The sequence below is a fragment of the Cucurbita pepo genome, chromosome 20, assembly GCF_057944985.1.
Source record: "Cucurbita pepo subsp. pepo isolate OVF chromosome 20, ASM5794498v1, whole genome shotgun sequence".
Taxonomy (NCBI): domain Eukaryota; kingdom Viridiplantae; phylum Streptophyta; class Magnoliopsida; order Cucurbitales; family Cucurbitaceae; genus Cucurbita; species Cucurbita pepo.
The window spans coordinates 9,424,738-9,447,393 of NC_141817.1; the positions used below are offsets into that span (position 1 = coordinate 9,424,738).

The 22,656-nt window shown below is 38.2% G+C and overlaps 4 protein-coding genes across 4 annotated transcripts; 1 reads left to right on the top strand and 3 right to left on the bottom strand.

Moving 5' to 3' along the window:
- Positions 1–1,923: 1,923 nt before the first annotated feature.
- Positions 1,924–3,645, bottom strand: LOC147786517 (protein NUCLEAR FUSION DEFECTIVE 4-like). Its single transcript, XM_087120479.1, has one exon. It carries the CDS (start codon positions 3,643–3,645, stop codon positions 1,924–1,926), a length of 1,722 nt encoding a protein of 573 aa, XP_086976605.1.
- A 1,510-nt stretch (positions 3,646–5,155) lies between these two features.
- LOC147786518 (uncharacterized) lies at positions 5,156–10,742 on the top strand. Its single transcript, XM_087120480.1, has 3 exons — positions 5,156–5,407; positions 7,165–8,272; positions 10,417–10,742. The coding sequence occupies exons 1-3, from the start codon at positions 5,156–5,158 to the stop codon at positions 10,740–10,742; spliced, it is 1,686 nt and encodes a 561-aa protein (XP_086976606.1).
- Positions 10,743–16,060: 5,318 nt separating this feature from the next.
- On the bottom strand, positions 16,061–17,782 carry LOC147786519 (protein NUCLEAR FUSION DEFECTIVE 4-like). The gene has a single exon (XM_087120481.1). It carries the CDS (start codon positions 17,780–17,782, stop codon positions 16,061–16,063), a length of 1,722 nt encoding a protein of 573 aa, XP_086976607.1.
- Positions 17,783–20,297: 2,515 nt separating this feature from the next.
- On the bottom strand, positions 20,298–22,019 carry LOC111782790 (protein NUCLEAR FUSION DEFECTIVE 4-like). Its single transcript, XM_087120482.1, has one exon. The coding sequence runs from the start codon at positions 22,017–22,019 to the stop codon at positions 20,298–20,300; it is 1,722 nt and encodes a 573-aa protein (XP_086976608.1).
- Positions 22,020–22,656: the final 637 nt, after the last annotated feature.

The following is a 22,656-nucleotide window of genomic DNA, read 5'->3' on the forward strand; positions in this document are numbered from 1 at the left end:
TTGAGTTTGCTTTTAAACTCGTAAAAAGAGTTTGTAGCAATTTTACTCTGATCTGTGGAAGGAGTGAAGTAAGGTTCTTTTCAAAATTCTCTAGGTACTTGGTGAGTGGAGTAAGTCGAGTTTGATCGAACCAGTGTAAGGGATACAATGTTAAATTTTCTTACTCTTCCCTATTGAACTGTGAAATTAATATCGTGATTTATTCCATATTCTAAGCCTTTCATAATTATTTATTGTTTTGAATAGAGTTATAATAGATCTAAAAAGTTGGATAATTATGAAAATTAAGCATATTTAAATACTTTTTTATTTAAAACCCTATTCTCCCTCTGGAGTTGCCATATCAATCCAATAGATGTGACATTTGACCACAAAGTTGCTTAGGGTACATCTAATCCTTAGGGTTGAGTATAGGATCCTTAAGGTAAATTAGTTAACCACTTTATTTACGCCTATGTCGTGATCCTGTGTATCTTAGAATTATGAGGCGCTACATCGTTTCAGTTCTAATACTGAATGATTTGCTAGGGTCATCGTGGAATAAATTTGATCAATACCGAATTTTTATCCACAAAAGATTATTGGTGAACAGATCCATAACGTCGTGTCAAGTTCTAAGAGGGAGCGACCCTTGTGACTGCCAACTACTAAGTACTCATATGGCCTCGAAAAAGTAGGAGATCCATTGGAAGACCCATATTTATTTTAACATATGATACTAGCACATATTAAATTCTATTATTGAGCATAACTCATCCCATTTTCATATGTTTTCCACTTAACTAGTTGAACAAAGTTAAAAGTTTTTCTCAAAGAATCTATAAAAATTAAATTCATACCATTTAATTATGAAAAACTTGGTTAAACTTCGGTTTCCAAAAGTTATTTCCCTTCTCTATTTTCTTAAAAGAATGTCCCTTTAAAAAGGGGTTTTAAAATGGGTCTCCAAAGGAGAGGTTGTTGAAGTCTACCACGAGCAGATATTGTTCTTTGTACTTTCCTTTTTTGGGCTTCCCATCAAGGTTTTTAAAACATGTTTGCTAGGGAGAGGTTTCCACGCCCTTGTAAAGGGTGTTTCGTTCTCCTCCCCAACCGACGTGGGATCTTACAATCCACTCCCCTTCAGGACCAAGCGTACTCGCTAGCACTCGTTCCCTTCTCCAATGAATGTGGGACCCCCCTATCAATCCCCCATTGGGGCCGAACATCCTTGCAGGCACACCGCCTCGTGTCCACCCCCCTTCGGGGCTCAACCTCCTCGATGGCACATCGCGTGCACTCCTGCCCCGACTCAATTCTACAACTCGCGTGAACTCCTATCCCAAAAATCGACCCACAAACGGAACTCGATCACAGTTTTGACCTGTACGCGCCACTGTCTTTAGCTCGGCTTAGCTTCAACATGACTCAGTGCTCCACGACTTCTAATGTGCTTATTCGGGTTGGATTAGGGTTTTTGGACTCCTTCCCTACGCTTTTGGCCCTTGGCCCTTCTAGAGCTATTTTTAACCTTATTGAGGCATTTTAGGTTAATATGAGTTATAAATGGTCAATTTAAATTATATTTTAAGCTAAAAATGAAATTACGAGCTACTATCCCATAGGTTATGTATGTTATATGTCTTAATATGTTGTCGTGAGTTAACAGTCATGTGATGCATGTAGTGGCAGCTCTATTTCAAAAGAAAAATATGGTCATTTCTGCTCATTTTTTTCGATATTTCATGTTCTGTCAACAAAAAAGTCTTATAATAAAGTTTTATGTTAATAATTTAATGAATAATCATATTAAAATGAAATTTTAAAAAATTAGTGATACAAATATTTGAATCTTCCCTCTCAGAAAATATCTTTCTCAAAGGACCCTATGGGTGTCCTCAAATTCAGTGCCCATGGGAGGTTTGAAAGATTAATGGTTTGGATTTAATCCTCAATGTTCTTCTTGTTATCTAAGTGATAGAACTCCATTTCCGTTTGTGGAATCCATATCTCCTCGTTAAAGTTCTTATACACATCCCTTTTGTAGAATTCTCGAGTCCGGTAAGCCAACACAAACATAATCACGGCTCCAAACAATGTCGCTGCAGCCAATATTGTGAAAGACCCACCAAAGCAATGAGCTCCAGTGCAAGTTAACCCCTTCCCCGCAATCTGCTTATGTTCACGTAAAGCTTCCATATCGTACAGCTTCCCGACAACATCCACGTTCAGTATGTAAGACCCAAGTGGGGCTGCCAATTGCCCACAATTGAACAGCGTCGAGTAACGTTTAAGACCAAACATCTCAGATATTACGGCAAATAGCATTGGATTTTGAGCTCCAAATCCAAACCCAATAATTATGGCAGCTAAGTAGACGGAGCCTGGGAAAGGGTAGGCGATGAAAAGCTGGCCAATGCAAGTGATGAGAAAGGCAAAAGCAAAGGTTAGAGGACGAGGCAACTTGTATTTAGTCATGAGGGTTTCTGAGATGAAGCCAGAGAAAACTCGGCCGAAGAAATTGAATATGGAAACCCACGAAACAAGGATGCCTATGGCTCGTTGTGGGTAGCCAAGTGATTCCCCAACTTGACCTAGATTATCTATAGCGGCTAGAGAGGACCCACATCCAGAAAATGTAGCTAAGCAAATAAGAGCCATATCTTTGCTGAACACGGCTTGCAAGATAGTGAAATCCTCCCCTCTTTCAGGCTTGTTCCATATGTTTTGGCAACACGAGGGCGAAACCTCGGGGACTTCCGAACTGGCAGAGGTAGCGAGGGTAGGAGGGTTTTGGTGAAGCATGGAGACTGGGACAGAAGGACCAACGGTTTGCTTGTTGAGTTTGTAGAGCAACAACTCTTCTCTACATGCGATTAAAATGGGTACGCATAGTAAGCAAACCACAAAGGATGCGCCACCTACGTACCCAGCTTGAGAGAAAACCACTTGTTTTTGTGCAATGGTTAAAAACAAGATGAAAATGGCCAGAAGAATTGAGACGTAAAGTAACTGGTAAAACACTTTGAGTTCATCGGGATGCTTACGGATACGGATGGGTCGAATTGAGGGGAAAAGGATGAGGATTAGGAGAGAGGGGAGCCATGCGAAAAGAAGAACCAGATTGGATGGATCATCGTGGCCGTAAATGGCTAAATAAAGTTGGCTTATGATGGCACCTCCAATACCCACGTACCCTTTAAGAAGACCCAAAATGATCCCTCGTCGGTCGGGGAAGTTTCTCACGCTCGTCACCATAATGGCAGTGTTTGCCCAATTTGAAGAATTAGTACTGAAGCAAACCAGAATGAACATTTGCCAGAATTTTGGCTTGGCGATCCGGGCAGTTATGGAGAGCCAAATCAAGAAGAAGCCGGTGAAATTTTGAAATGCCCCAATTATGAAGAGAACCCACGTCGGAGTCACCTCCGCCAGAAGCCCCGCGATAATTCCGATGTTCGACCCGAGATCTTTGGCGAATCCCAATGTGTTAATTTGGGTTTGGCTGTAATCAAATTGGGTTTTTATGACTTTCGAATATGTTGGAAACACGTAAGTGGTGCCGTTGCCGATCATCATTATCAGTCCCGCGAATACACTAAACCATCGTCCTGCTACCACTTGTTTGATGAAAGCCCAAGCTTCTGATCCTCCCTTGTTGCCCATATCTTTTCTTGGTGCCAAGCAATTCAGTGCCTCACTCTTTTAAAACCAATTCAGTTCGATAGTTTGGTGCGCTTTGGTAAATTTTAATGGACAAGAAGCCAAACTCAAACTTCCTCATCTCAACATAAACATTGTCTTTTTGTTACCCTAAAATAACCCAAAGCATAACTACATGCTCTCACCAAAATGAGACATTCATTCATTTGTAGGTTACAAGTTTAATCCCTTCTACTTTAATTAACATTTCATCAAAACTAAGCATTAATTTTTCTTAACCCACATTTAATTTCTAATTAATTTATAATTCTAATTAATTTAATTGAATGTGATGACACACAAATTCCCGTAGATACTCTAGACAACATTGAATTATCATGTTCCTGGTTTGAAGAAAAATCTTGCTTTCTGTATCACAAATAACAGATTCAGGAGAGTATATTCTTTTTGGTCCTAAAGATATTCAAATTCTTTCTTATGTGAAACATGTTGCTGTTGATATCCTGTTCTTTGGAAAAAAAAAAAGAATCCTTGTATGTTTTATCGGCTAGGGATGAATATATCAAGAAAATTGGTCATAATGCAAGCTCAACGTTTTGGCATGTTCGTTTGGGTTAGGTGAGTTTTTCAGTTGTTGCAGAAAATATCCACAAAACAACATCGTTCCTATTTAAAAAGATATTCAGCATGATGAGATTTGTCCAGGCTGTCAATATGGCAAGTCTCATCGTCTTCCTTTCCCAAGCTCATGGAGTAGAGCTTCAACAGTATTGAAATTCATCAATTCTGATCTTTTGGGTCCAACGCGAACAACAAGCTATACCGGCCTTCAGTACGTGATGGTGTTTGTGGATGATTTCTCTCGTTTCAGTTGGGCATACTTCTTAGAACACAAAAGTGAAGTTTTTTTCAAAGTTTATTCAGTTTTGTTACAGATGACGTATTTGTTTAGATTGTTGTATCTGATTAAATCTCCTTTATAGTTAAGAGTTAGATTTAGTTTTGATTTGATTTAATTTTAATTTGATTTAGTTTTGATTTGATTTAGTTTTTTATTTCTTTACTGGTTTGTTAACCGATTTTCTACCGATTTTTAGGTAGATTCTTTAAATATCTTTTTGTATTGTTTATATATACAGAGAGAGCATTCTTGCACTTCATAATATAATCTTCTTATCAACCATTCAATCACTCATTATTTCATTAACAGTTGGTATCAGAGCTATTTTCTTAAGTGATCGGTGAGATCAAAATGGAAGGAGAATCCAGTTTTTCAGCTGTTGCACCACCAGTCTTCGATGGAGACAATAATCAAATGTGGGCAGTTCGTATGGAGAGTTATCTAGAGGCTTTGGATATTTGGGAAGTAATAGAAGAGGATTACGAGGTCCCTCCGCTTCCAGCAAATCCTACTGTAGCACAAATCAAAGTACAGAAGGAAAAGAAGACGAGAAAATCAAAGGCAAAAGCTTGCCTATTTGCCGCTGTATCTCAAATGATCTTCATACAAATAATGTCCCTCAAAACAGCAAAGGAAATCTGGGATTATATCAAGGCCGAATATGAAGGAGATGAGAGGATTTGTGGAATAAAAGTCCTGAATTTGATTAGGAATTTCGAGTTGCGGAAGATGAAGGAGTCGGAATCGGAGTCGGTGAAAGAGTACTCTAACAGACTTCTCAACACTGCCAACAAGGTGAGATTGCTTGGTTCTGTGTTAAATGATTCCAGGATCGTTGAAAAGCTGCTAGTCACTGGAATAGAAGTTTGTGATGGTGTTAATATAACACATGCGGAAGCAACTTGAATCTTAGGCACTTTTAGAACATCAATTATAGTAAATAACTAGCATGTTCACAAGTATTAAAACTTAATGAGTTTGAATACTAACCTTTTGTAGTTCAAATTCCTTTTTCCTCACGAACCGGTTTCGAACCACCACTAGTGTCTTCTCCACTATCCTCCGCCCTTAGAACGGGATTGTGGAATCCGGTGAGTGACTAGACTTGGGAGGGATTTTGTATATATGAAGAGAGTGTTTGTGAGAGGTTTTTCTCAAGGTTTTTCACCGAGAAGAACTTTCATGTACCATGATCACTCTATTTATAGAGTCATGTTTGCATGTTCATGCAAATTTGAGATCACCAAATTTTGATACTCAAAATTTCACTCAAACTTGTGGGGTTTATTTGGCAAGCATGCAAGTTTGGTTAAACAAAATTTTGACACCTCAAAATTCCACTGACATGAATTTTTACATTAAATGAAGCCAACATTTTGACTTTCTTCATTTTAATTCAACAATTAATTTGAATAATTAATTTCAAATTAAAGTAATATTAAATGAGTAATTAAACTATTTAATTAATATTTAATATTAACTCAAAAGCCAATCTCAATCAATTCCGATACATATTTGATTAAAATCTTTAAAACTTATTTAAATATCTCAAATTCTCTCTTTTTGTTTAATTCGTAAATAAAACAAAAATGCGGTTAAATATATCGTACAATGTAGCGCATATTCTCTAATTTGAATTCGAACACTTCGAACTCACTCGTCACACTATTCTATTGTTTAGTTCGATATGAGCTAGCAGAGGGACCTAATGGACCTATAGATCATGGGCTCCAACGATCCAAGATTAACCCGTTAAACTCATTAACCTTGTTAATCAACAACACTCGTTAACTACTAGGACACTCCACTATAGCCTAGTAGTTGTACTCCCCTCACTATAGATATATTTCTGTCCATTTGATATAACCATGATTAGTAAGTCGATCCTTCACAGGTTGTTCGTAGCTAAAGCTGGGTCAATTAGCCGTTTTACCCCTGAAGTTGCTTCTTGTTTCTTATGTCCCACCGATCCTCTTATGAACAATTGGTTTGTGGTTCAACCAGTAAACCGAATCCCTCTCAGGCCAATGAGTGGGTGGGGCCCCTTGTTCAAGATCTGGAGTCAGTACTTAAGGGAACTACCTCTCTTCTATCCCTAAAAGTGGGTAGGAGCGAATTCCATCTTGCACCCCACGTCCCCAGCTATTCACCCAGTCTTACCCCTGAAATGGGAGGTCTATTGAGTCGGCAAACTTGAGCCACTCTCACCCATGCAAATCTAAGGATAATTCCAAATAAACAGGAGTTCATGGTTAGCTTAGGATTAAGATCGAGTTACCTAGGTCATCGAATGAAATGAAAATCAGTCTCAACAGTAAACAACATTATAAAGTGAGAGTGATTTTCTTCATGGTCCGATCTTATGCAATACTCATTGCATAGGATGCCCTCACTCACATGTCTTCACATGTACAATTTAGTGATCACATTGTTTATATCATATACAAAAGTGGACCGCATCCATAGTGTCCCCAGAATAAGGTACTCAAAGGATCTTCATGCAAATAATGTCCCTCAAAACAGCAAAGAAAATCTGAGATTATCTCAAGGCTGAATATGAAGGAGATGAGAGGATTCGTGGAATGAAAGTCCTGAATTTGATAAGGGATTTCGAGTTGCAGAAGATGAAGGAGTCGGATTCAGTGAAAGAGTACTCTGACAAACTTCTCAGCATTGCCAACAAGGTGAGATTGCTTGGTTTTGTGTTAAATGATTCCAGGATCGTTGAAAAGCTGCTAGTCACTGTTCCAGAGAAGTTTGAAGCCACCATTACTACTCTGGAGAACACCAAAGACTTGTCAAAGATTTCTCTTACAGAGCTCTTGAATGCTTTACAAGCACAAGAGCAAAGGAGGTCTATGAGGCGGCAAGAAGGGGTGATTGAAGGTGTGCTACATGTCAAGCATCAAAACAACAGCAGGTATAAAAACAAGAAAATTTTCAAAAATCAATCAACGAATGGAGATCCATCTGCCAATTATCAGAAGACAAAAAGAGGAGGTTTCGAAAAATCCTATCCACCTTGCTGCCATTGTGAGAAGAAAGGTCATCCACCATACAAGTGTTGGAGAAGACCTAACACCTTCTACTCCAAATGCAATCAACTTGGACATGAAGTTGTGATCTGCAAAGCCAAAGATCAGGTGAAAGAAGTAGATGCACATGTAGTTGATCAAGAAGAAGAAGAAGAAGAAGATCAATTGTTTATGGTCACTTCTTCCACAGGCAAAGAATCAAGCGAGAGATGGTTGAATGACAGTGGGTGCACAAATCACATGACATATGACAAGCAGTTTATTGAGGAATTAAGAGACACTGAAGTCAAGAGAGTGAGGATTGGTAGTGGTGAACACTTGGAAGTCAAGGGAAAAGGCATAGTAGCTATAACAAGCTATGAAGGTACAAAATTTATTCGAGATGGTTTATTTGTGCCTAAAATTGATCAAAATCTCTTAAGCTTTGGTCAGCTACTTGATAAAGGCTCTAAAGTGTTGTTTGAGAATAAGCAGTCCTTGATCAGAGATGCTAGTGGCAAAGACTTGTTCAATGTGAAAATGAAAGGAAAAATCTTTTCTCTAAATCCGACGGCCTTTATATCTAGAGTTAGTGCCACTGAGATTTGGCACAAAAGACTTGGGCACTTTCATCATCGAGGTTTGCTTCATAAGCAGTCAAAGAAACTGGCAGGACTCGCTGACATTGTTGATGACATGCCTCTTTGCGGTGCTAGTAATTTTTGGAAGCAACATAGGCAACCCTTTCCTAAACAGGCATAGAGAGCCTCGAAAAAACTGCAGCTGGTTCGTACTGATCTTTGTGGTCCTCAGCGAACACCATCATTAAATGGTAATCTTTATTACATTATTTTTATTGCTGATCTAACAAGAATGTGTTGGATCTTCTTTATGAAGCAAAAGTCAGAAGTTGCGGGTGTATTTTGGAAATTCAAAGCCAGAGTTGAGAATGAAATTGCATGCTTGATTCAGACTGTAAGATCAGATAATGGCAAGTAGTACACTTTTGAAACTTTTAACAGGTTTTGTGAAGAGGCTGGAATTGAACATCAATTGACAGCACCATGCACTCCTCAACAGAATGGCGTTAGTGAAAGGAGGAATAGATTCATAATGGAGATGACGAGATGCATGCTTCATGAGAAGAATCTTCCAAAACGTTTTTGGGGAGAAGCAGCAAACACTGCTGTGTACTTGCAAAATCGAATATCAACAAAATCTGTGAAGAACCTGACACCATTTGAAGCTTGATATGGTTACAAACCTTCTTTAAAGTTCCTATGGGGGTCTTTGCTTCACTTACATTCCACAGGTCAAGCATGATAAGCATGACAAGCTTGACAAAAAGGCAGAAGCTGGCATCTTTGTTTGGTATAGCACTATATTCAAAACTTACAGAGTTTTTCAACCACACACTAGTCGTGTTATTGTGAGCCGAGATATTCATTTTATTGGAAATGCGCAATGGAATTGGTAAGAATTGACGAAGGTGAATCAGATTTCTAATGTACCAAACAATTTAATCTTTGGTAGCATGTTAGAAGAGTCTGAAGATGAACGACTAGAAGAGTCTGAAGATGAATGACAAGAAGAGTCTGAAGATGAACGACAAGAAGAGTCTAAAGATGAACGACAAGATGCTTTGGTTGATGAGATGCACGTGTCAAAGGAGGAGCTTTCGATGATCGAGAAAGACAAAACCTGGGAATTGGTTAATTGACCTCTGAACAGATAGATAATTTGAGTAAGATGGATCTTTAGGAAAAAGCTTCGAGTTCACAACATCTAAACAAGGAGGAGTGTTAAAAGATCATGTATTTGTTTAGATTGTTGTATTTGATTAAATCTCCTTATAGTTAAGAGTTAGATATAGCTTTGATTTGATTTAATTTTGATTTGATTTAATTTTGATTTGATTTAGTTTTTTATTCGTTTACTCGTTTGTTACCAGATTTTCTGCATATTTTTAGATAGATTTTCTAAATATCTTTTTGTATTATTTGTATATATATAGAGCATTCTTACTCTTCATAATATAATCTTCTTATCAACCATTCAATCACTCATTCTTTCACTAACAAGTTTAAGTATGCTGTAGAAAAAGAATTTGAATTGAAAATCTAGTGCTTGCGCACTGATAATGGAGGGAAATTTCTTTCAAATGATTTTATGGAATACTCCAATGAGCATGGGATTCAGGGTCAACTAACTTGTCCAGAACCCCCGCAACAAAATGGGGTGGCTGAGCACAAGTTAGCTCATCTTACATCAGTTTGCTTGTCTTGGCTGCATGCGAGGAGTCTTCCAAGAGAGTTATGGGCATCGTTTTTTCAAATAGCTTGTCATGTTGTAAATGGGTGCCTCCATGGTCAGGGACAGAATCATCACCATTCGACCTAATTTATCATCGTAAATCCAAAGTGAGTTATTTTCGTAATTTTGGGTCTATTTGTTATGTTCATGTACTGAAACATAATCGAACTAAACTTTACCCAAAAGACAAGAAAAGCATTTTTGTTGGCTATGATACTCATAAAAAGCGTTGGTGGGGTATGGATTTGGAAACAAAGAAGGTTATTGTATCTCGTGATGTGGTGTTTGATGAAATTTCATGTTACAAAGACGATGCAGATGGCAGCAAAATTATAACTACTATTGCACGCTTTCCTAATGATTCTACGTTAGGGAGAAAGAAAATTTTCAATTGCGACAGACATTCAAGCTGAGGAGAATACACAAGCCACTACAAATATTGAGGTTGACACAAGAAAAAATCCTCAAAGACAGAAAAAGTTACGAGATCATTTGTCCGATTTTGTAGTTGACAATTTTCTGTTCTATCTTGTTTTTTTATGGGAGATACAAGGGAAAATGAGCCGAAGTTGTATAGTGAAGCTAAAGGGATTTCAGAATGGGAAAATGCAATGATGGAACAAATTTCAGCACTTGAAAAAAATGACACCTGTGAGCTTGTACCCAAGTCTCATGATGCCGATTCAATTACTTGTAAGAGGGTTTACAAGTTGAAGAAAAAAGCTGATGATAGAATTGATAGACACAAAGCTCGTCTTGTTTCTCGTGGGTTCTCTCAGCAATATGGTCGAGACTATGATGAGGCTTTTAGTTCGGTTGCAAGGATGACATCATTACGGACAATCATCTCTTTAGCTGCTAGTAAAGGCTGAAAGTTTTGGCAGCTTGATGTGGAAAATGCTTTCTTTTACGGAGAGTTGGATCGTGATATTTTTATGGAGCAGCCGCAAGGATTTACCTCTAAGGAATATCCTGATTATGTGTGCAGACTTAAGAAGACATTGTACGGACTCGAGCAAGCTCCTCGTGCTTGGTTTGGTAAGATTGCTCAATATCTTAATTTTTGTTGTTTTAAGTCTTCATGTGCTAATTCGAGCTTATATGTTAAGAAAAAAACAACTGTATGCACCCTGCCCTTACTTTAGGTTGATGACGTGATTATTACTCGTGATGATATTTTTGAAATCAGTAGTCTCAAAGATGTCTTGTCTGTTCGTTTTGGAATGACAAGATTAGGTGAAGCTGATTGTTTTCTGGGTTTGGAAACTAAGAAGTGTGATGGTTATTTTCTCTCTAAAAAAGAATATATAGCATGTTTATTGCAGCGGTTTCGTATAGAGAATTCAAGAGATAAAATTACTCCTATATAACCAAATCTCAAATTAGCTAGAAATTAAGGGAAGTCATTAGAAGATGGTACATTCTTTCTGCACCTTGTTGGTAGTTTATTCTATTTAACTATCACAAGCCAGACATTTCTTTTCAGTAGGAGTTATGTCTCAATTTATGGATAAGCCACATGAGACTCATTTAATTGCAGCAAAAAGGATTCTTTGTTACATCAATGACATTCTAAATTATGGATTCATGTATGAGAAATCAAAGTCATTTTTCTTAAGTAGTTTTGTGGATGCTGATTGGGCTAGTGACGTGAACGACAGATGCTCCACAACAAGTTTTTGTTTTACAGTAGGCTCAGCTGCAATTTCATGGTGCAGTAAAAAGCAAAGCACTATTGCTTTGTCCAGTTGTGAAGCAAAATATGTAGCTGCTACAATGGCTACTCAAGAATGTTTGTGGCTCAGGAGGCTTATTCGAGAAATGGTGACTACTCTCAATCATCCCACTCAAATTAATTGTGATAATCAAAGTGCAATAAAACTTGCTGGAAATCCGGTGTTTCATTCTCGTTCGAAACATATTGAAACTCATTATTATTATGTTCGAGAGAAAGTGTTATTGCAGGATGTTGAATTGAAAAATACATACTAATAAGCAAGTTGCAGACATATTTACTAAGCCACTTGTCAAAGTGAAGTTTGAGGTTTTTCGTAAGACTCTCGGAGTTATTGAGAAATAAGCTTGCATTAACGAAGGCTGCAGAATTTAGTGTAACTTATTGCTAGTTTGAATTAGTCAAGTTATTCATTTCTATTAGGAGTCTGTTAGCTTTATTTCTGCAAATAAATTAGTTGCACGTTAAGTAGTTTGGTGCAAATCGGTTCAGTCTTTATAGAAGTTATTTCAGTTTAAATAGAAGTCTTACCATTAGTAAAATACACCTACAGTACAACACTTCATATTTCAGTTTTCTCTGTATTGTCTTTCTTGAGTAATAATAATTTCAGATTTATTCATGTTTTTTAGTGTTAGATATTGTGTCATGGTTCTCTATCCTTTAATTTAAACTCTAAGAGTTCCCTTATGCCGCCAAGCTGTGAATGACTCGTGACCTACGAGGAGCTACCTCAAGAATGGCTTATGGGACTACTTGGTATCTTACCTAGGAAGTGAGCTGCAACCCCCTAGGTCCATAATAGTCCACCTCATCGGGGAGGGGCTACCCTTCCCTTATCTCATCCAACTAAATGGTCTGTACGACATGGGCTCGCGTTTCCCATGCAAAACGGCTAGGAGCAGTGGATTCTAATCGGGAATCCCTGGTCCCTCATGAAGCTAAGAGACCGTTCATACACTTGCAGCCTAAGGGTACTCCTAAGGTGGTTTGTATGTCGTGGTGGTTTATTAGGCTTCTATGACTTGTCATTCTAACCACAAATCTCTAGACTTAACATAATACTGGATAATGAAAACTAAGTGTGCGTGCAACTATTTTCTAGCATCATCATACATAATTCATGTAAAATAAAAAAATACATGCTCAACGGAGCGATAACATCCATCAAGCTTCCGGAGCACAAAGTTCACAAATTCTCATCTTCCTTTAACCATGAATTAAACACATACATATATAACGGAAGTTTAAAGCATAAGTGCAACACTCAGACGATTCTCATAATGCTTCACATATTACATCCAAACTCGTAATAATCACATTACTAAAATTCAGTCATGGAAAGCTGCCACCTAAGGTAAATTCACTAGCATGCATGCATTCCAAGCAATCCCTACGAGTATTGCTTCCTAAAAATCCGGTGACTTACATGATTGACGCATGCCCTTCATTTAGCGTTTCTACACAAATAGCATTTCTAAAAATACTGATTTTCTCCAATAAGGTCCTAATTCACATAAAAACATGGTTAGGATTAGAATGGGGATAAAAATCGGACAAATAGAAATCGAACGGGCCTAAAAGGAGCTTACACGCACCTTCCGTGCGCCCCGAGTGCCCAGGAGGATTCCAATCGCAGGTCTCACACGCGAGTCACGGACTAGGTTTTGGATGGCAGTTAAGGTTGGACAGCGGGTCGACTGCTTCGCTGGGTTGTGGATCGTTACTCGAGTTAGTGGGTTGGGTCAGACCGTCTTAGAAAGGACAAAGCTGCATTGCTCCACGTGGCATACGAATCGTGGCTCCACCCAAAACTTGACTCGTGTCCCTCTCTGGTCTCGACACGTTTCTCCTATCGCCTCCCTCCCCCCCTCCCTCTCTAATCAAATTTTTGGTTAGATTTTTTCCCATTTTCTCTTTTTTCATATCTTTTGATCCAGAATCCAAATCTGATATAGTTTCGTCGGTAAAGTTATAGACCGTGATTTAAACTGGGTCTGGATATTTTTTTTCTTAAACTTTACTTCAACATAGACCAAAATAAGAGAGTTAAAAATAGGTCGTTTGCCTCCTTATAGTTCTTGGAAAGAGACCTCGAAATATCGATATCAGTCACATTTCCCGGGCAAGTTTCTTCACTGATCTTGTAGAGAAATCCTCCTATATGAACATATTCACGAGTCACAAATGGTGGTCTTGGATCTGAAGAATACCAATAACTCACCTCACGGACCTTCTCGGTTTGTTGACGGAACAAATGGGACTCCGACCTCTTGAACCTCACTATAACTCCAAGAAAGAGGTCCATGAAACTACATCAAGGTTGAGGGCGAATTCCGGCGGTGGTCCGGTGAGTACTCTAGCCACTCTTTCTTTCTTCTCTTCTACTTATCTCAACTTTCCAACTTTTCTTTCTTTTGCAGGTATTGTGTTAAGACCAATCAAGACCCATAATGGGCCCAAGGACAAAATGACCCATAAGTTGTTATTATTAGGAATGGTTGGGATATGATAGCTTATGAGCATGATTATTTTAAATAGCTAGAGTGCATAATTAGAATGCTACACTCAGCATATTGATTTGCATGTTAGAAGAATCCGTGTCAAAAGACTACATTCTTCCATGATGAGAACTAAATGTTTTACGCTATATAAGAAGATTTTTGCTATGCTAGAAACTTTGATTTTAGTTAAAACACTAATAATAGGATTTCAAAATTTAAATCCTTGCACAAACTTGAATAAGAAAATTATGATAAGATTAGAGCACTAGAACTAGAGTTATGTCACAATTATCATGTTAGGACATTTTCAGTGAATCAAAGGCCAATGGTTCGTGAGTTATGCTTAAAGAACTGAACTTTAGTGCACCTAGATTATAATTAACCCCATGAATTAGTCCAGAAAGTCCTTAATACAAGTACCTAGTTTACAATTATAGCATGTAGGAGAACTTGGAAAGCTTATCTTGCCTATTAGCAGTGGTGAATGATATCACTAGAGCCAAGACCACTTCATATTCCCTCTAGGAAATTATTAATACTCAGGGACACAAATAGACCTAAAAATACCCTGTTTAGTGGTAGCTTCATGATGAGTACTATTGAGTTTGACTCAGTTTGGTCATAGAGGTAGTGCATTGAGGTTGTTTAGTGTTAATGCTTTTATCATGTATGGAAATGGTTAAGAGTCTCTAAATAGGATTTTTTTTTTCCATAAACCCATCTCAAGCAAGAGAATGGGCAACACAGGTAGACTCAGTAGTTTGTCTCCACACGAGGTCTTTCCTCCATTTTAGTGTGACGTTATGGTTTGTGGAGGGTTACCAACTATCCTTTTCATAAATGATGTTCAAGATTCATGATGTCATAGCATCCTTCATGTTATTATGTTTGATGAGGTTGCTCCTCTTCAATTTAGGATACCCATAATTTACTTCCTAAGAAATGTAAGCTAGTTAAGTAAGTTGTTCACTCTAAAGCTCAATTAGGCCCTTCAGGAGATCCTGCGACACCAGGTTACGTGAACTTCCTCTAAACCACATTTTGGTTTACGGCATGCATGGAAACTACCTTAGGTACTTCAGGAACTCCCAAAAGCTTAGCTAGTTGTACAACTTAGGTCTGAACTTCCTAGATTTTAGACGAAAGCCAATGATAGCTAACTAAGTCATGGATGCAATTAAGAACTTATAAGTAGATTACTTATTGAGTTTATTTATACCCACAAGATATTACCTTTTTCGTTTTTTAGGTGATAGTTGATTTATTAGTCTAGGTGGAAAATTTGTGGGAGTTATGTGGCCAAGAAGGAGGCTTTTCCTAGGGCGTCAATCTTTTTGGTACTTGATTTGTATTTTGTTTAATTAAATCTCAAATGGTACATTCGATATCTATTTGTCAGTCCTCTTGCAATTTTTTATTTGAAGTTTCAAAAAACGAGTCACGGTAGAACATAGATGTAAGTCATGATTTAGATATTTTATGTTTTGAATGTATACTTTGTTTTTGATATGTTTGTTAATGATTTCCACAACCTACTTTTTGTAAATTTTTGTTGAATTATATAAAAATCTATTTGATTAACTATTATTTTTAAATTATAGAAATTATCGAGTCGATTTTCATTCTAAGTCAAGAGTGACCCTCTCGATTTTGTATATGGCATATATATGGCATATCAAATGTAAAGTATGTCAATGGTAAGAAATAAAAAGATAGTTGATATTAAATATATCGACCACTAATGTTCCAAAATCATTAAATTTCAAACTCCCTTCTCCCATGTCCACAATTTGTTTTACTAGTCATGCAACTTTCTTGATAATAAATTTATAAATGGTCACGTATTAAAGAAATCCTTATAAAAGAATGAAACACCAACCACACAAAATCAAAAGGCTAAAACTAAAGTAGAATGTCCTGAAGTAGGTATGCTTTTGTTGAGTAGTTTCTCTTATTTACTTTGATCATGAGTTTTCATTTTGTGTTCATTGTTCTTATCATCGGAAGAATATAATTCCACGTTCGAATGCTTAACCTCCATGTCATCTCTGTATTTCTTATATACATCTCCTTTGTAGAAGTCTCGAGTTCTATAAGCTAGCACCAATGAAGCCATCGCTCCAAACAAGGTCACTGCAGCCAAAATCATGAACGATTCATTAAAGCAATGAGTTCCAGTGCAAGTAAGGCCCTTCCCGTTCTTCACATTTCCAATTTTAGTGGCTTCTGCATCGTAAAACCTCCCTATTACTTCCACATTCATTATATAAGATCCAAGTGGGACAGCCAGTTGCCCACAGTTGAGCAGTGTCGAGTAATGTTTGAGGCCGAAGAGATCAGAGATTATGGCGAATATCAATGGAGTTTGGGCTCCAAGGCCAAACCCAATGATCAACGAAGCTACATAGACTGAATTTATATAAGGGAATGCGATGGAGAGCAAGCCGATGCAGGTGAAAACTTGGGTAAGACCGAACAGTAAAGGGCGGGGTAATTTGTATTTGGTCATAAGGGTTTCAGAGATGAAACCGGAGAAGACTCGACCAAAGAAATTGAATATGGAAATCCATGAAACCAAAATACTTATGGAATGATTTGGATATTTAAGTGACTCGGCGATCTGCCCAAGATTGTCAATGGCTGCAACGGACGACCCACATGCAGAAACCGTTGCTATGAAAATAAGAGCCATATCTTTGCTTAGAAGAGCTTGCAAGATGCTGAAATCTTCTCCTCTTTGCGGCTCCTTACATACATTTGAGACACTTGGCAAAGAAATTTTTGAAATTTCCTTAAGTTGTTCACGGGGAATCGAAACAACAATAGAAGGATTCATGGTTTGTTTACCGAGTTTGAAGAGAAAAAGTTCTTCTTTAATAGCTATCAGAAGGGGCAGACAGATTAAGACGACGATGACCGCGACGCCACCAGCATAACCAGCCTGAGAGAAAGCAATGTTTCTCTGGGTTATGGTGAGAAAAAAGAGGAACACCGCTATCGCTATGGACACGTAAAGCAAGTGGTAGAACACTTTGAGCTCCTCTGGATGCTTTCGAGCTTTGATTGTCCGAATTGGAAGAAAACACAAGAAACATACAATGGAGGGTAGCCATGAAAGAAGAAGGAGAAGATCGATAGAATTTTGGTTGCCGTGGATTGCTAAATTAATCTGAGTTAGGATGGCACCACCGAGGCCAACGAAACCCTTGAGAAGGCCCAAAATGATACCGCGTTGATCAGGAAAATTTCCAACGCTAGTGACCATAACGGCGGTATTGGGGAAGTTCTGTGAATTAGAAGTAATATAGATGTAAACAAACATTAGCCATAAATGGGGTTTTGGGACGTAGCTAGAAACGGAGAGCCAAATCATAAAGTAGCTGAAGAAATTGGAGGATATCCCCACAAGGAAAAGCATCCACGGAGGAGCCACCTCGGCGAAAAGCCCGGCAAAAACTCCAAGGTTGGAGCCGAGATCTTTAGCAAATCCCAAGGTATTAAGTTGAGTTTGATTGTAGTCAAATTTTGTTTTTAAGAGTTTGGAGTATGTTCCGAACAAGTAAGGTGAACCGCAACCGATCATGATCGGAAAAGAGGTGAACACTGAAAACCATCGTCCTTCGACAACTTGTTTCACAAATAGCCAACTTTCCGTTTCATGGTTGTCGCCCATGGTCACTAACTGGACTATTGGGCGCTAAAAATTTATTATTACTTAGGAATAAGAGGTGTCAGAATTGGCTGAAAATGAGAACGAGAATGAGGAATGAAGAATGAAGAATGAAAGTTGGGAATGAGATTTTGAGTCCCCAATTTGGTGCCCTATAAAGGAAATTTAGTTCCAAACATCTTACCTAACGCAACCTAGATAGAGTTTAATTATGGAAAATGGTTTCGCAAGCGCAAACAAACACTAACTTCCTCTCCTACACCATATATCTTTTTAGATATGTTCACAACAACATAATTTCATGAAATATACCATTTATACCATGATTTTTGCTACTCCATCTTCCTTTTTAAACTCGTCCTAATTTATGCAAAAGTTTTTCCTTTCTTGAATTCTATACTTTTCTAAAGTTTCTGTGTTTGACTCTACAAACTTTCGCTTTTTATTTTTTAATCTTCTTTAGAGAGAGTTATATTATATTTTGAGTATATTGTTTTGAGTATTCAAATGGTAAATCTACTCTTGACCTCAGCTATTTAAAATTTCAACAACTATAACGGTTTGATCTTAAGTCTTATAAAGTATTGAGTTTGCTTTTAAACTCGTAAAAAGAGTTTGTAGCAATTTTACTCTGATCTGTGGAAGGAGTGAAGTAAGATTCTTTTCAAAATTCTCTAGGTACTTGGTGAGTGGAGTAAGTCGAGTTTGATCGAACCAGTGTAAGGGATACAATGTTAAATTTTCTTACTCTTCCCTATTGAACTGTGAAATTAATATCGTGATTTATTCCATATTCTAAGCCTTTCATAATTATTTATTGTTTTGAATAGAGTTATAATGGATCTAAAAAGTTGGATAATTATGAAAATTAAGCATATTTAAATACTTTTTTATTTAAAACCCTATTCTCCCTCTGGAGTTGCCATATCAATCCAATAGATGTGACATTTGACCACAAAGTTGCTTAGGGTACATCTGATCCTTAGGGTTGAGTATAGGATCCTTAAGGTAAATTAGTTAACCACTTTATTTACGCCTATGTCGTGATCCTGTGTATCTTAGAATTATGAGGCGCTACATCGTTTCAGTTCTAATACTGAATGATTTGCTAGGGTCATCGTGGAATAAATTTGATCAATACCGAATTTTTATCCACAAAAGATTATTGGTGAACAGATCCATAACGTCGTGTCAAGTTCTAAGAGGGAGCGACCCTTGTGACTGCCAACTACTAAGTACTCATATGGCCTCGAAAAAGTAGGAGATTCATTGGAAGACCCATATTTATTTTAACATATGATACTAGCACATATTAAATTCTATTATTGAGCATAACTCATCAAATTTTCATATGTTTTCCACTTAACTCATTTCAACTTTGATGAACAAAGTTAAAAGTTTTTCTCAAAGAATCTATAAAAATTAAATTCATACCATTTAATTATGAAAAACTTGGTTAAACTTGGGTTTCCAAAAGTTATTTCCCTTCTCTATTTTCTTAAAAGAATATCCCTTTAAAAAGGGGTTTTAAAATGGGTCTCCAAAGGAGAGGTTGTTGAAGTCTACCACGAGCAGATATTGTTCTTTGTACTTTCCTTTTTTGGGCTTCCCATCAAGGTTTTTAAAACATGTTTGCTAGGGAGAGGTTTCCACGCCCTTGTAAAGGGTGTTTCGTTCTCCTCCCCAACCGACGTGGGATCTTACAATCCACTCCCCTTCAGGGCCAAGCGTACTCGCTAGCACTCGTTCCCTTCTCCAATGAATGTGGGACCCCCCTATCAATCCCCCATTGGGGCCGAACATCCTTGCAGGCACACCGCCTCGTGTCCACCCCCCTTCGGGGCTCAACCTCCTCGATGGCACATCGCGTGCACTCCTGCCCCGACTCAATTCTACAACTCGCGTGAACTCCTATCCCAAAAATCGACCCACAAACGGAACTCGATCACAGTTTTGACCTGTACGCGCCACTGTCTTTAGCTCGGCTTAGCTTCAACATGACTCAGTGCTCCACGACTTCTAATGTGCTTATTCGGGTTGGATTAGGGTTTTTGGACTCCTTCCCTACGCTTTTGGCCCTTGGCCCTTCTAGAGCTATTTTTAACCTTATTGAGGCATTTTAGGTTAATATGAGTTATAAATGGTCAATTTAAATTATATTTTAAGCTAAAAATGAAATTACGAGCTACTATCCCATAGGTTATGTATGTTATATGTCTTAATATGTTGTCGTGAGTTAACAGTCATGTGATGCATGTAGTGGCAGCTCTATTTCAAAAGAAAAATATGGTCATTTCTGCTCATTTTTTTCGATATTTCATGTTCTGTCAACAAAAAAGTCTTATAATAAAGTTTTATGTTAATAATTTAATGAATAATCATATTAAAATGAAATTTTAAAAAATTAGTGATACAAATATTTGAATCTTCCCTCTCAGAAAATATCTTTCTCAAAGGACCCTATGGGTGTCCTCAAATTCAGTGCCCATGGGAGGTTTGAAAGATTAATGGTTTGGATTTAATCCTCAATGTTCTTCTTGTTATCTAAGTGATAGAACTCCATTTCCGTTTGTGGAATCCATATCTCCTCGTTAAAGTTCTTATACACATCCCTTTTGTAGAATTCTCGAGTCCGGTAAGCCAACACAAACATAATCACGGCTCCAAACAATGTCGCTGCAGCCAATATTGTGAAAGACCCACCAAAGCAATGAGCTCCAGTGCAAGTTAACCCCTTCCCCGCAATCTGCTTATGTTCACGTAAAGCTTCCATATCGTACAGCTTCCCGACAACATCCACGTTCAGTATGTAAGACCCAAGTGGGGCTGCCAATTGCCCACAATTGAACAGCGTCGAGTAACGTTTAAGACCAAACATCTCAGATATTACGGCAAATAGCATTGGATTTTGAGCTCCAAATCCAAACCCAATAATTATGGCAGCTAAGTAGACGGAGCCTGGGAAAGGGTAGGCGATGAAAAGCTGGCCAATGCAAGTGATGAGAAAGGCAAAAGCAAAGGTTAGAGGACGAGGCAACTTGTATTTAGTCATGAGGGTTTCTGAGATGAAGCCAGAGAAAACTCGGCCGAAGAAATTGAATATGGAAACCCACGAAACAAGGATGCCTATGGCTCGTTGTGGGTAGCCAAGTGATTCCCCAACTTGACCTAGATTATCTATAGCGGCTAGAGAGGACCCACATCCAGAAAATGTAGCTAAGCAAATAAGAGCCATATCTTTGCTGAACACGGCTTGCAAGATAGTGAAATCCTCCCCTCTTTCAGGCTTGTTCCATATGTTTTGGCAACACGAGGGCGAAACCTCGGGGACTTCCGAACTGGCAGAGGTAGCGAGGGTAGGAGGGTTTTGGTGAAGCATGGAGACTGGGACAAAAGGACCAACGGTTTGCTTGTTGAGTTTGTAGAGCAACAACTCTTCTCTACATGCGATTAAAATGGGTACGCATAGTAAGCAAACCACAAAGGATGCGCCACCTACGTACCCAGCTTGAGAGAAAACCACTTGTTTTTGTGCAATGGTTAAAAACAAGATGAAAATGGCCAGAAGAATTGAGACGTAAAGTAACTGGTAAAACACTTTGAGTTCATCGGGATGCTTACGGATACGGATGGGTCGAATTGAGGGGAAAAGGATGAGGATTAGGAGAGAGGGGAGCCATGCGAAAAGAAGAACCAGATTGGATGGATCATCGTGGCCGTAAATGGCTAAATAAAGTTGGCTTATGATGGCACCTCCAATACCCACGTACCCTTTAAGAAGACCCAAAATGATCCCTCGTCGGTCGGGGAAGTTTCTCACGCTCGTCACCATAATGGCAGTGTTTGCCCAATTTGAAGAATTAGTACTGAAGCAAACCAGAATGAACATTTGCCAGAATTTTGGCTTGGCGATCCGGGCAGTTATGGAGAGCCAAATCAAGAAGAAGCCGGTGAAATTTTGAAATGCCCCAATTATGAAGAGAACCCACGTCGGAGTCACCTCCGCCAGAAGCCCCGCGATAATTCCGATGTTCGACCCGAGATCTTTGGCGAATCCCAATGTGTTAATTTGGGTTTGGCTGTAATCAAATTGGGTTTTTATGACTTTCGAATATGTTGGAAACACGTAAGTGGTGCCGTTGCCGATCATCATTATCAGTCCCGCGAATACACTAAACCATCGTCCTGCTACCACTTGTTTGATGAAAGCCCAAGCTTCTGATCCTCCCTTGTTGCCCATATCTTTTCTTGGTGCCAAGCAATTTAGTGCCTCACTCTTTTAAAACCAATTCAGTTCGATAGTTTGGTGCGCTTTGGTAAATTTTAATGGACAAGAAGCCAAACTCAAACTTCCTCATCTCAACATAACCATTGTCTTTTTGTTACCCTAAAATAACCCAAAGCATAACTACATGCTCTCACCAAAATGAGACATTCATTCATTTGTAGGTTACAAGTTTAATCCCTTCTACTTTAATTAACATTTCATCAAAACTAAGCATTAATTTTTCTTAACCCACATTTAATTTCTAATTAATTTATCATTCTAATTAATTTAATTGAATGTGATGACACACAAATTCCCGTAGATACTCTAGACAACATTGAATTATCATGTTCCTGGTTTGAAGAAAAATCTTCCTTTCTGTATCACAAATAATAGATTCAGGAGAGTATATTCTTTTTGGTCCTAAAGATATTCAAATTCTTTCTTATGTGAAACATGTTGCTGTTGATATCCTGCTCTTTGGAAAAAAGAAAAGAATCCTTGTATGTTTTATCGGCTAGGGATGAATATATCAAGAAAATTGGTCATAATGCAAGCTCAACGTTTTGGCATGTTCGTTTGGGTTAGGTGAGTTTTTCAGTTGTTGCAG

What these genes read in the sequence shown, in the direction of transcription:
- LOC147786517 (XM_087120479.1), bottom strand. Translation starts at nt 3,645, where the DNA reads ATGGGCAACAAGGGAGGATCAGAAGCTTGGGCTTTCATCAAACAAGTG.
- LOC147786518 (XM_087120480.1), top strand. Translation starts at nt 5,156, where the DNA reads ATGTCCCTCAAAACAGCAAAGGAAATCTGGGATTATATCAAGGCCGAA. An exon ending in TGCTAGTCACTGGAATAGAA is followed by an intron (nt 5,408 to 7,164) that starts GTTTGTGATGGT and finishes TTCGAGTTGCAG; the next exon opens with AAGATGAAGGAGTCGGATTC. An exon ending in CATGCCTCTTTGCGGTGCTA is followed by an intron (nt 8,273 to 10,416) that starts GTAATTTTTGGA and finishes TTTTTATGGGAG; the next exon opens with ATACAAGGGAAAATGAGCCG.
- LOC147786519 (XM_087120481.1), bottom strand. Translation starts at nt 17,782, where the DNA reads ATGGGCGACAACCATGAAACGGAAAGTTGGCTATTTGTGAAACAAGTT.
- LOC111782790 (XM_087120482.1), bottom strand. Translation starts at nt 22,019, where the DNA reads ATGGGCAACAAGGGAGGATCAGAAGCTTGGGCTTTCATCAAACAAGTG.